This window comes from Gadus morhua, chromosome 4 (assembly GCF_902167405.1).
Source record: "Gadus morhua chromosome 4, gadMor3.0, whole genome shotgun sequence".
Taxonomy (NCBI): domain Eukaryota; kingdom Metazoa; phylum Chordata; class Actinopteri; order Gadiformes; family Gadidae; genus Gadus; species Gadus morhua.
In genome coordinates, this window is record NC_044051.1 from 25,648,408 (window position 1) to 25,661,936 (window position 13,529).

General features: G+C 43.6%; 2 protein-coding genes across 2 annotated transcripts in view; one reads left to right on the forward strand and one right to left on the reverse strand.

Annotated features, from left to right (window-relative positions):
- The window catches only part of mgat5 (alpha-1,6-mannosylglycoprotein 6-beta-N-acetylglucosaminyltransferase), a 123,993-nt gene extending 120,178 nt beyond the window's left edge, over positions 1-3,815 (forward strand). Inside the window, exon 16 of the mRNA XM_030355478.1 lies at positions 456-3,815. Within this exon, the coding sequence (XP_030211338.1) occupies positions 456-654 (199 nt within the window). The 3' untranslated portion in view covers positions 655-3,815. The remainder of the gene's footprint in view (positions 1-455) is intronic.
- LOC115542959 (transmembrane protein 163) overlaps positions 3,735-13,529 on the reverse strand; it is a 54,898-nt gene continuing 45,103 nt past the window's right edge. Inside the window, exons 6-8 of the mRNA XM_030355479.1 lie at positions 6,702-6,813; positions 6,432-6,573; positions 3,735-6,174 (exon numbers count right to left, since the gene is read on the reverse strand). Of these exons, the coding sequence (XP_030211339.1) occupies positions 6,114-6,174; positions 6,432-6,573; positions 6,702-6,813 (315 nt within the window). The 3' untranslated portion in view covers positions 3,735-6,113. The remainder of the gene's footprint in view (positions 6,175-6,431; positions 6,574-6,701; positions 6,814-13,529) is intronic.

The following is a 13,529-nucleotide window of genomic DNA, read 5'->3' on the forward strand; positions in this document are numbered from 1 at the left end:
CACTGGGCAGATCCAATAGTTTTAAATTTCAACAGACACCCGCCTTCAAGTGAGTAAACGTTTGTCAATTGAGTAGGACCAGACTCTCTGTACAAATGAAATGAAGTACGAGAGTCTGGTAGGACCAGGCTACCTCGAGGTGACGCTCAACACATGAATGAAGGAAACTTGAACTAAGGTTAACTAACCAAAGATGAGTGACTGAGAAACTCAGTATGGACCATGAATAACGACCGAATTCCAGCACTTTGCCTTTTTACGGTCATTTTGTATTCATCGTGAGACATATATTGTGATGAATAGGATTGTTTAACAGTATATAGTTTATTACAGAATCGCTGTATAGTGATATTATGGGTATCGCGGGCCATGTATCGCGTATTGTATCGTGAGGAACACTGTGATTCCCACCCCTACCATTGACGTACCACCTAACCCCTGCTCTCCTCCCTCAGGTTTGGGGTGGACTGCCAGACGGTAGAGTCCAGCGCTGACACCCTGGTGCCGGCCTACAGCGAGGAACGGCGCCACTGCATCTTCCAGCAGGACCTGCTGCTGTTCAGCTGCGCCGGGGCCCACCCCTCGCTTCGCCGCGTCTGCCCCTGCCGCGACTACATGAAGGGTCAGGTGGCGCTCTGCCAGGGCTGCCTATAGCCCCGCCCACAGGGGGGGACACGGGAGGGGAGACACCCGCCCCAAAACCCCCGCCCCGAAAAACCCCGGCCCTTAGGGGAGAGCATGCCCTGTGAGCGGCCCCCAGCCCCGCCCCCGTCTGGGAAGATTGTTGTGGGGGTGTGTGTGTGTTGTCATTCTCACACGCGCACACACATACACAAACACACGCACATGATTTGGAGTGGGCCTAGCCTTGTGATGACAGTCGAAAGAGGAGGAGCTACAGAGAGACGTGTAAAGCCCTATTTGACAGACGCACGCACACACACTCAAGGACGAGGAGAATCTCCCCCCCCCTCTATGAAATCAGCTGAGAGTAACCAGAGGTGTCTTCACCTCTGCCCGTCTCCACAGCAACTCGATGCGGAGAACCTGAGGCGAGCACAAGAGAAAGACACACACACACACACACACACACACTCCCCTCCTCTGTAGCGAAATGATTCAGACTATTTGTGGCCCTGAAGGTAGTTTTACACTGGACTGTGAGGCACAAAGGCCCTGACCTCTGACCCCACACATACACTGACTAACATACATACACTCACAAAAAGACACATAAATAAGCGCAATTACTTCACACACAAACACCAAATGTACACACACAAAAACATAACACAGGCAAGCGAGCACACACACACACAAACACACGGGGCAGACTGCAGGCCTTAAGATATAGTTTTACACTGTACTGACTGGCTTCTTGCCTGGCGCAAAACCAGACAAATATCGTAGATTTTTTTTTTTTTTTTGTATTATTATTATTATTCTGATGATTGTTATCTCTGCTTTGAATGGTTGCCAGACACATCTTCAAATCAGTCTGCTTTTTATTTTCTTCTGCTCTGCAACGGTTGTGATGTGCCAAGGAGATCGTCATGTCAGGACGTCGGCGAGGAGACCCTTGTGGGGGGGGGGGGGGTAGTTTCCCGCATTATTTATATTTTCCAGTTGAACGGGCGTACCGATCACACATGATGAAAAACAGGAACTTCAGTGCGGTTGAGCGAGCGAAGCCTGTAGAGAAACGCAATCAAATGCCTCGTTTTGGATCAAGCATTTGTTTTACAACAAATTTCCTGGCGTTGAACCTCCCACCGGAAGTGGGAGGGGCTTGGAGCTGCCGCTGTCATATCTGTGATTTAATGAGGGTTTATGCTACACAACCTGGACTGAACTAGGGTACCGTTTGAAAACAAGATTTGTTTCTCCGGCCGATTGATGACATACGGACAGAGGTGTGTCTGTTTATGAATGAACTCCCACGCAAAAAAAAAGGCTGTGAAAAAAGTTGATAAAAAAGTAGGTTTGCGTAAAATGTCGATTTATTGCGCATCGGTGTAGAGTTCTCGTCCTGGCGCTGTTGTTGATCTTGTTTCGCTAGGTTGTCCGGAATAGTGGAACGCGCACTAATACCACCTCGACAGCTGGGGTAAAAACGATGTGAAAACACATCGGTTTTAGATTTGCCTGCAGCCTATTCAGGAGAAGAAATATTTAAGATCAATAAAAAAACCATAGTAGTAGGTAGGCCTACCGGTCATCAATGAAAAAATGCACTGTTAATCTATTTAGAGATTTAACAAAACGATATTAGTAACACTATATATTGTTAATATGGGTTATCAAATTATTATCCTTTATATTTATTTTGTATACAGAACTACAGATCTGTTTTTTTTTATTAAAATCTGTTTTTATTTATGGGAGGGATTTCTTTTTCATTTTATTTTCTTTGTATATATTTAATTTATGGTGAGAGGGATAGTAGAAGCGAGAGAAAGTCGGTAACCAGATTTATTTGTTTTTCCATCATTACGTTTTGTTCAGGAAACACGCAGACCAGTATCTCAATGTTTGAAACTAACTTGGTCTTTCTGTTACCTTCTGTTGTCTCCGTAAGTCAGAAGTCAGCTTGAGTGGCAGCGTTACGTCATTCCAAAATTATTTAGAAAGTGAGCAGAGGCCGTCTAGGGTTTAATGTTGTGAGATAATCCTCTTCATCGTCGTGTTCTGACCAGATCTGGAGATGTCTACACATGATGGTGATGGATGGCTATAACATGTCGGCCTACCTGAGGAATAACATGCATACCACATGTTTATGACTCAGTCGTCTCCCACCATTAAAGCCTGCGCTGCTCACAGTAAAAGCCTGTTTCTGTGCACGCAAACACTTTGTTCACATCAAAAGAAAATGTATACAGCTCATGGACCGTTATAACCATAAAAATCATATACAAATCACCTGTTCTGAATATGTGGGTTTGGTGGATAAATGGTTCCACTCCCTCCATGTCCATGTGCAGAACGATACCCATGTATGGCCTACTGACGGATCAACTCTGTGGTGAGGTTTGTCTTGGGTTCATCAGCCAAGTCGGTTCTTTGAACATCGTCATGTGCCTTTTATTTCCCTTTATGTTCTGCTTCAGGCTTGGCTTAGGCAGTCCCCATGTTCAGACCACAGACGCTGGGTGGACATGTGCGAGTCCCGTGGAGGGTTAGGACTTTCGTTTGAGGGAATCTGAAATAATCATGCGATAATCATGCGTCCTATTACTATGTTGTCACTGCATATAATTTGATCTGTCAATATTCCAATCGATTGTCAATCCAGGACTTGAGGTATATTCTGTTTCCATAGTCATAAGCTATTATTATTATTGATGGTAAAGATTAATATTTCCAATAGGGCAGATATAAAGTTTTGAGCTGTGGTGCAGAAGGGCCTTGTTCACTTCTTGCTAATCGCGCTAGCCCTGTTCTGTTAAAGCATTTCATTGTTTTCTGTATCAATGTTGTTGGTTTTATTATCGGTGGGTATTCAGTATACAGTTCTTCGGTGTATAACTTGGCGAAACATAAAACTTTATTCACTATTTCTCTTTCTTTGTTTTTTCATTTAGTTTATCGAATTAATCCTCTTTGGGGGTAAAAAACAGTTGACCAATAATCAATAACTATGACCCGTCTGTAGAAGCCGGGGTCCTCGCAAAAGTCCGGCAAGGTTGAGAACATGTTGCGGAAAATTTAATAACGAAATTACATCTTTTTTCTTTCTTTTCTTTTTGTTTTCACAGTCCTTGACAAACGAGAGATATAACTTTATTTTTAAATAAAGTTTTTTTTTTCTGTGACAACAGTCTCTGTATTAATTCCGACTCTACAGCTGAATAACATCACAGGAATACAGTATTTACACAATCACACGAAAGCTACCATCATGAGGACCTTGTGTGTGTAAGCTAACCTGTGTTACAATGTGTGTGTGTGTGTGTGTGTGTGTGTGTAAGCTAGCCTGCCTGTGTTTCAGTGTGTGGGTGTGTGCGTAAGCTAGTCTGTGTTTTAATGTGTGCTTGCATGTTAGCTAGCCTGTGTTTTAATGTGTGTGTGTGTGTATTTGTGTAAGCTAGCCTGTGTGTGGGTGTAAGCTAGCCTGTGTTTTAATGTGCGTGCATGTTAGCTTGCCTGTGTTTTTGTGTGTGTGTGTGTGGCGCACAAACAATGAAACAGCATTATTTTCTACCTCGCATGTGGACTGGTGCGCTGGTTGCATGCTAGAGATGTCGTGTGTTTGGTGAACAGAAGTGAGGCACACCTTCACCCGAAGTACCCATTTTTCTTTTTTACACCCTTGAAGTATCAATTAGCAAACCATCTTCAACCTCTCACAAAACTAAGGCACACACACGCATTCACACACAAAATTGCCATTAAAAAAAACTGACATTTTACAATACAGTATATGCACATTCAAATTGTCATGAATATAGAAGCATACATTCACTTCCGAAATATACATTCACAGTCTTTCTAGGAAGAATGAATGCGTACGCTCGTTTTCAGCTCTCACTTTGAACGCATTTCAGCTTCAAATGTTCATAACATGATTAAGTCTTACATATTGTAGAAATATGAAAATGTATAGATTCATGTGCTGCCGTGGCGATACAGCTAAGGCTCGGACCACTGAGATGGGGTTGGTGTGCTACTTAGGTTGATGAATATTTTAGTGTGTGCTCAGAGATGGAGCATGCAAAGTCACGGACGTGATATTCCTCGATGAGTCATTGTAGAGTTCATCGTGGTGAGCCGGTGTCCTTGTGAGGTAAAGGAAAGCTAACCCAAACATACATTAAATCCTGTTCTCAGCGTGAAGATTAAATAAAAGTATCTTACATCCTGTGCTTATTCAGTTTCCCCTGTAAACTAGTCGGAAAACCCTATCTAAACTAACCAAACTAACTAGTGACTCATATATTTAATGAGATTAAATATATGTGCTTATATTCTAATAAAATAAATATGGATATTTATAGTTTGTGTAATGGGGCCAGTTTGAATTAATTACAGCATGTGGGCTCCCTCTACTGTTGTGCTACTTAAACAGCTGGGTGCTGCTTTATACGGAGAACGACGTCTCTGTGAAATGGGCGGGATAATGCGACCTCTTGGATTCTGAGGCAGCCATTTGATTGGCTGAAAGTGCCTGCTCAGCAAACAGAGACCCTGAGCATTTTTTTGTGGAATCTCCATGCTTAAGCGTGATTGCGTTAGTTAATTTTGCTGTCCGATCGAGCGACTCGAAACTCTGATTTCATTTTTTTCCCTTCACTTTTCAGATATTGCAGCTGAAAGATTGACCACTTATCCTGAATTTCCCTCACAGGATTAATACAATTGTATCTTATCTTAACATGTCCTGAGCCTGCGTCTTCCTGGGTTATCGGATTAATCAACCATATTATATACCTTTAATTACAGTTTGGTTTTATCTTAACAGATTTAATACCATTGATAGTTGGCAACAGGCGGAAAAAAAAGGCCTTCCTCCAAAACCTCCCAACACAGGGCTCCGAAGGAGCGTCCAACAACATATTGAGTTTTGCTCCATTTAATTGTGGCCTTAAAAAAATATATAATTAAACCAGCTACAACTAGGAAACCAGGTCTCCACAACACAACTCCTAGTACTAAACCATTATCAAATCATAATAAAAAACCTTTCAGTTTGTTCAAATCACCCCACACCATTCGGTCAGCTTCAGTTTGCTTTGTGCATCGGTCCCGATGTGTGAAAAAGGTCTATATTATCACTAATTATTTCCGTTTCATGAATTAGTGAATCTTGTCGGCGGTCCGACGCAGCAGCCCTCAGACTGCGCCGGTCCGCTGTATCACAAGAAAACACAAAACATGATCAAACAGACTCTAAGGGTGGTGGTGTGTGTGTGTGTGTGTGTGTGTGTGGGGGGGGGGGGGGCTGTGTAGTGACATGCGGATACACTCAAATCCGTCTGCTCGGCCGTGGAGACGCAGCAAATGTCCTTCCTCGAAGGGTGGGGTTGTGGCCATTGGGGGACCACACCCACCAAGCCGGCCTTCGGATGTTGTCAGCCCGTCCTCCCCCTCTCTGTACCCCCCCCGGGTTGGGGTCACTCGAAGCGTTCGTAGTTCCTGGTCTGTCTCATGCGCGGCACCATGTCCAGAAGGAGTCTGAAACGGAACAGAATGCTGACCACACCTCAAAAACATCTTGTCTTTAATTTGGTAATCTCATCATGTCATGTTTAATACAGACACAAGTGCATTTTTTCATTATTTCTATTGTTATTTTCCGTGGCCTTTCTGTTATGACACTGATCCCGCAAATCAAACAACAATCGAATCAATAATAATTATAATGCTAGTTTGACATCAAACGTAACATTCAGCCTCTCTGAACGAGGAACAGAAGAAAGCAGAAGGCTCACTTCACGCCGTAGGCCAGGATGATGAGTCCCATGAGGACCCCAATGGCCCCGTCCAGGTACCACACGGTGGGCTGATGCTTAAACACCTCCGCGCTCAGCAGGATGGAGAACCCCATCACCCCGCCCACCAGGGAGTTGAACCCTGAAACAAACGCACCCGTTTTTGATCAGGGTGCTCTGTGTGTGTGTGTGTGTGTGTGAGTGAATGTGTGTCCTACCATCAGTGATCATGACTGTGTGTGTGTGTGTGTGCGTGCGTGCGTGTCCTACCATCAGTGATCAGGGCCTTGCTGGTGAGGACTCTGCCCAGCATGAACTTGACGACGGCCAGAATAATACAGACCAGACCACTGACTATAGACACACTGAACAGGAAGTCATCCTGTGAGAGAGAGAGAGAGAGAGAGAGAGAGAGAGAGAGAGAGAGAGAGAGAGAGAGAGAGAGAGAGAGATGTTTGTATGTTTAGTTGTGTCCGTTATGTAAATGTACATTTTCCAATAAAGCTATTCAAATTGACAGAGGGCGTGTGAGACAGAGACAGACACAAAGAGAGAATGAGAGAAAGAGAGCTAATGGGGATTATAGTCGATAATATATCCTTCGAAACGTCTTGCTATCGCAAGTTCACCTGCAACGATCTATCCTCCTTTGACATCAATTATATCCTGGTAAAAGCGGCGCAGTGACGAGATGTAGAGGGAATGTTTGTTGAAGAATAAACAAAGAACTTTCTGCTCTGTTGGTTCAGCTGACAGCTGTCAGAGGCCATTTTGGTTCTTGAGCCCCAGCAGCGAGGAGCAGATATTAGGAACACAGTTTTACTAAAAGATATTGTCGACCATCCCGCAGAGTTTTTTTTAACCAAAGAAGCAGATCTTTGTAATGATTGAGGATGAGGTAATGATGACTCACTGATATCTTGGACGGCTTCAGAGAGATCACACAACCTCCCCCCCGTCCCCCGTCCCCCATCCTCGTCACTGTTCATGTGAGTTGTGTGCACGTAGCTCTTGCCATCAATCACAGAGCGTGCTGAAACATTTCTTTGTGTCCGCGCTGCTCGTTATAAACGCTTTTCTTATCTCCAGTTATTCGGGGAGATGGGGGAGGGGGTAGAGAGGAGAGAGGGATAGTTGAGAGAGTGTGTGGGTGCGTGAGGCGGAGGGGGGAGTCATGTGGGGAGTGTTAATATTTGATATGGTGGAGGGGAAGCTGACAGAGAGGGAGGGGGAGAGAGCTAGCCTACGAGCTACTGCCGCAGGATTTTGGACTTCGAAGATTAAAACAAAACAAAAAAAGGGATGTGAAAAATACAATCCAGAAAACAATACCTGAAACAACGTTCTACCCAGCCCTGACGATGAAAGACTCTCCTGACTCACCGCCTCAACCATGAGTTGGTCACTCTCGTCGTTGCCGAGCAACGCATCGTAAGCCGGAGAATAACCATTAATTATTTACGCCTTAATGTTTTAGACGCTTAGTAAACACCCGAACTTCCGCCCAGCAGAACTTCAGCGTACAAGTTTAAAAAAATGCTTTCTGAGTGATAGTGAGAAAGGGGGTAAAGGTTTGAGCAGACAGACCCAGTGGGTTCAGAGGACCTGGGGGCTTTGAGCTGGGGGGGGGGGGGGACAGCCAATGGGAAGCTACCACTCTACAAAAGCCTTCAGCCAGAAGTAGCAGACTATTTGAATTTACAGAGAATTTGTTTATATTTTGTATATGTTTATATCTTCGTTAGTTTAACAACTTTCTTAATTTCAGTCAAAGAGAACACGGAAATGTTCACCAGGTCTTGAGACTGGTACGGATCCTTCTGACTGAAGAAAGTTATGTTTGTATCCTTAAAGGAGAGAACTCTCCTGAAGAGTTATATTTACACTGACTGGGTTTCAGTCATGTGAGATGGGCTTGGCTTGAAGAGTTTTTGAAGTCATATGACCAGAAAACACAAGACTGGCTGACATTTCACTGACAAGAAGACTGCTTAAAGGACAAATTCGGTGTAAAATGGATCTCGGATATGTTTAGTGTGATGAACGAGTTGGGATGTTCGTTATGCAGTGGTGTATAAAGTACTCAAAAGCCATACTTAAGTAAAAGTACAGATACCTTACTGGAAAATTACTTAAGTAAAAGTAAAAGTCACCTTTTAGAATAGTACTTAAGTAAAAGTATTAAAGTATCTGATCTTTACTGTACTTAAGTATCAAAAGTACTTTTCTGATATTAAATGTACTTAAGTACTGAAAGTAAAAGTACAAGTAACTGCTGTTAATAAAAAAGCAAAGGGTCAGAATTTTGAGAATAAGTAAGGAATAATCACAGAGAGGCCGGGCAATAAACAGTTTGATATGCCCGGCTCGTGGACGGCTTACCGCCCGAGACGAAGTCGAGGGCGGTAACCTTCCGCGAGCCGGGCATATCAAACTGTTTATTGCCCTGCCTTGAGGTGATTATTCCGTTTATTCTACTTCGCGCCGGCCAACATAATAAAACAATTCAAATACTTTAATAATTAGCCTTTTTCTTATTCGTATTGCATGCTTATTAAATGTATGCTCTGTTTAAGTTCATCTCCCTCGAAAAGTAGTTCCCTTTAGAACTACGGTGAATAACGTTAGCTCAACTGTAGGTAACGCGTTTCTATAGCAACCACACAAGGCTGGATCTGATCTCACTAGTTTAACAACGTTGTTACATTCGTATCAAGTCAGCTTTAATGACGATCGATCAAACATGCACTCCTTGGTTTATTTTTACAACGGACCTCATGTTTGAAATGTATGTGATAGAAAACGATACAAGCGGCGTATTGATCTACTGTGCTCAGTCAGCAGCAAGTAGAGTGTGAAGTGTATAAGATAGTGTTGTAATACTGCGTGTACAAACCAGCCTGATACAAATAGTAGAATTTTGATAGCCCTTGCCCTCGTCCTAGCCATGCATTTGTGTGTTGACAGTCGTAGGAGTTTTGATCGACGTAGCAACAGTAACTAAGCAAGGGGGCTTTGCGAACGTGCGCTGGGACAGCTGATTCGCCAAACAGGCTCGCAGTCTGTGTTCTACCACAGTCCCCGACGTTATTCTCATATCTCTCATGATTCTTTTTTTTTTTTCTAAAGATGAGTTGATTTTGTAACGAGTAACGAAGGTTTCAAGCGAAATGTAGCGGAGTAAAAGTATCCGTTTTCTTCGCAAAATGTAGCGAAGTAAAAGTAAAAGTACAGAGAAATATAAGTAGTAAAGTAAAGTACAAATATCCAAAAAAACTACTTAAGTACAGTAACGAAGTATTTCTACTTCGCTACTATACAACACTGTCGTTATGGAGCAAAAATGCGCATGTATACAGATTCTTAAATTGGATGTTTTTAGCCGATTCCACCAAAACGCAATAAACATGGAACAATGGGCACATGTGTTATGGTAAAAAAACACTTAAAAGGCTAGAAGTAGCCCGACACTTCTTTGGAAGTATAATAAGGGTCTTAAAATATAAAACGAGGCTAACTTTGTAAGTGTACAGATTGTTTATTAAAAAGGACATTTTATACACACAATACCATCAGTAGTTCACCAGTCGACGCCATCTTGTTTTTAAGACTCGATAAGTAGATTGGCGAACACAGAGCATGCGTGTTGTTGAAGGATGGCACAATCTCTGTGTACCATCCACTACTAGTCTGCATTAAAACACACACACACACACACACACACACACACACACACACACACACACACACACACACACACACACACACACACACACACACACACACACACACACACACACACACCTAATACCTTCAATCAAGTGGATTTGTTGATATTATGGTTTAAGCCGGGTTTGGTGTCCGGTTCCACAGTTTCAACCGCCTCCCTCAGTCCCTCTGACCCAAGGGAGAAAACTACTATGAATCCCGGGTTATAATGCCAACCATCTATTTAAACATTACTTGAACATTATGACTGCATGACTGATGAGCTTATACTGTTTGCTCGCCGCTAACTCTTTGTTTGTCTTGGTCGAATCTAATGTCTAAAGAGTGCTTGCATCTATTTCTTGTTTTTTAGTAGGTGATTAGCCGAGCACAAATTCATGATCCTCTTATGGTCTCAGACATAGGTGATAGCTGGGGTCAGCCAAATATAGCATTACAGAAAAAAAGAAAATTTCGAAACGTTATGCACTGCAAAATACAAAAACTGCAGAAAAAAAATAGGGCAGCTTTGTGAATGGTTGCATGAAGCTCTGGTTCCTTCAGGTTGTTTAGCGCCGAACTGACGGCAAATATTTGTTTTGACTCCCTCACGTCATCTCCCCTCATCATTGATTTAAAACCATGTTTTTACTGCTAAAATGAATTAAGTCATTCGAGAGAAATAGGGAGAGAGATGATCAAACAGAGATCTGCATCTCACCAGCCTAGATAGATGACTACCCCTCCTCCCTTTTTACCATTTCATCTCTCTCCTCCTCCAGCTACCTCTCCTCCTCCTCCATCTCTACCTCCACCTCCTCCTTTCTCTCTCCTTTCCCCTCCTCCCCCATCTCTCCTTTTCTCTCCTCCCCCCTCTCTCCTTTACCCTCCTCATCACTTGTTCTCAGTCAAGTCCCTTGACTTTTATTTCCTTATTTTTGTACCTCAAACTAAGAGACCTATCGTGTCGCACCCCTCCATCTCCCTTCTGCGATCGCTGTCTCCGAATCTCCCGACTCCCCCACCCCCTTTTCCCTCCCTTTCTCTCCCCCACTGCGGTGCACCTCAGTAGGGGGAGACTTCATTAACATTTCATCTGAGTGGGAGGAAGTGAAGGGGAGGAGGAGGGAGAAAGAGGAGAGGGATAGGGATCAAGGGAGAGAGACCGAGGGGGAGGAAGAGAGAGGTGAGGAGAGACAGGGTGGAGGGGGGAGAAAGAGATGGGGGAGTGAAATAGAGAGTGGGAGAGAGAAAGAAAGAGAGGGGAAGACAGGAAGAAAGAGATGCGGGAGATAGGGAGGGAGAGAGAGGAAGTGAATGCTGAATAAAAAAGGGGAGAACGCCATCCTCCTCACAGGGAGGTGTGTGAGGGGGCTATATTTAGCACGCCTGTGCTGGGATGCACCAACAACACACCTTGTGATTCATATTCTGGTCACGTGGCAGACAGTGAAACACTGGCAACATGTCTGCACTTCCTTAATGCTGGTAGCCTCTCTCTCTGTTTGGTCTTGCAGAGGGAGGTTTGTCTGTCGCTTTTGGTCTAGCCTACTTTTTAGGTCTCAACGCTGTTGAAAAATTCAACAACGCTACGTGCCGAGTCTCAACAAGCAACTTTTCAAGCGAGTATTTAAAGCTAAAATCTCTATTAACGCCATTGACACTTCGAGTCTTCCGAGTGCGTCAATTGTCTTCGAGTATTTCGAAAATCGCAATATAAATTACGTTTATTAGCCTTTTAGTAAAGTACAATAGTTTTTGTAATTAAACTCTCTGAACCGTTGGCTAACTCGTGCAGCTATACAAAACAGCTGATTTCAGTTGCTTAAAAAAAACAAAAAACTTTCAGCATCTCGCCTATTCTATGCGATGATGATCACGGCTGGCCGTGTGTTTCCGAGCAGATTATTATCGCCTAGCAACCGGGTGGTAATTATATTCCGAGAGGTGTGAACACGGCTGAGAATTCACACCTGACTTCTGTGACATTCCTCATCTCTCTCTCTCTCTCTCGCTCTCCCTCTCAGTACACATGTTTTCAGACGGGTTCCGGCCGTCCAACCGAATTATTCTCATCCAATCAGTTATTCTTGTTTTACCGAAATATCAGTTTTTCTGAAGATGAATCTTAAGAATGTAATGTGTATGTCTCTGAATCTAGTATCACAACCTACATTAGCATTTTCCAACCCAAAGCATCTGTGCTATGGTTAGTTCTAGGGTTAACCCTATCCCTCTCCGTCAGAAACCAATAGTTAACACAAACACGAGCAGGAGAGAGATCCTTACTTTCAGATGTGAAGTGAGGGCAATGCAATGAGTCCATCATTACGGAGAAATTTCTGATTGTTTTCGTCCTTGTGGACAGGGCCTAAAGTTGCGGCCACACTGAACGTGTCACTCGTGTTAGAGGCGTTGAAAATCAGCATTTTTGCATAGGGAGCTATTGGTTAAGGCGCGTAGATGCGTTACACGCGCTAACGCCTCGTTTCCACATACGTACATTATCGTATGCGATCCAACCGTCTCCGAACGAAAGTCCATTAATTCCTATGTGATTCTCCGTAATGTCCGTTTTTCCTCCGAGACTCCTCCCCTCCGTAAAATTTCTGTCCGGTATGTCCGTAATATACGTTCAAAAAATTTAACTTTCGCCGTTGTTTTACGGAGATACCGTATGAAAGTTTTTATGTTTTTCACAAAACATGTAAGTACCTGGCAGGCCAAACTCCTCGCCGATCTCTTTCCAAGCCTGGTTGGTTTTGTTTTTATCTCTGTATATGTCGATCCTCATGTTCCAAAGTACCGGTCTCCTAAAAACGGCCATTATCATACGTTCCCCCATATTTTTGGCTGGCGTAAATAAATTCATGTCCGTACGTAAAACACTAGCGACCCCTTCCGTAAATTTACGGAAGCACGGATACGAAAAACATACGTATGTGTAAACGAGGCGTAAAGCAGCACGTTATTTTACGCGCATCGGCCAAGCCCCCAGGAACAGTGCATACTTCCGCAATCCACCAGTGCTCAGCGGCCAAGCCTGGTATTGCTGCTGTTTAAGTGGGCTGTTGACGGGTCCCTCGATTCAAGGGACCCAGAAGTAGATATCTCCGTTCACTCCAATACAAGTGGGGAACAGGAATGTGTCTCCGCAAAAAATGTCTGGATATCAATCAAAGGCTCATAATTATCTTTATGCCATGTCGTAAAAAAAATTATGTTTTTTCTTTTCAAAACGCCACCTCAAGCGTTTTATTAGCCGTTCTCGTAGTGAACCAAATGTTGTTTCGACCTGGCATCCGAGAGGGCCTAGTTCAGTGCTCCGTTAACGTGTCCGATTTTTAGACTGGTTCAGCTGCTGCTCAATAACTCTCACGGTCCTCTGCT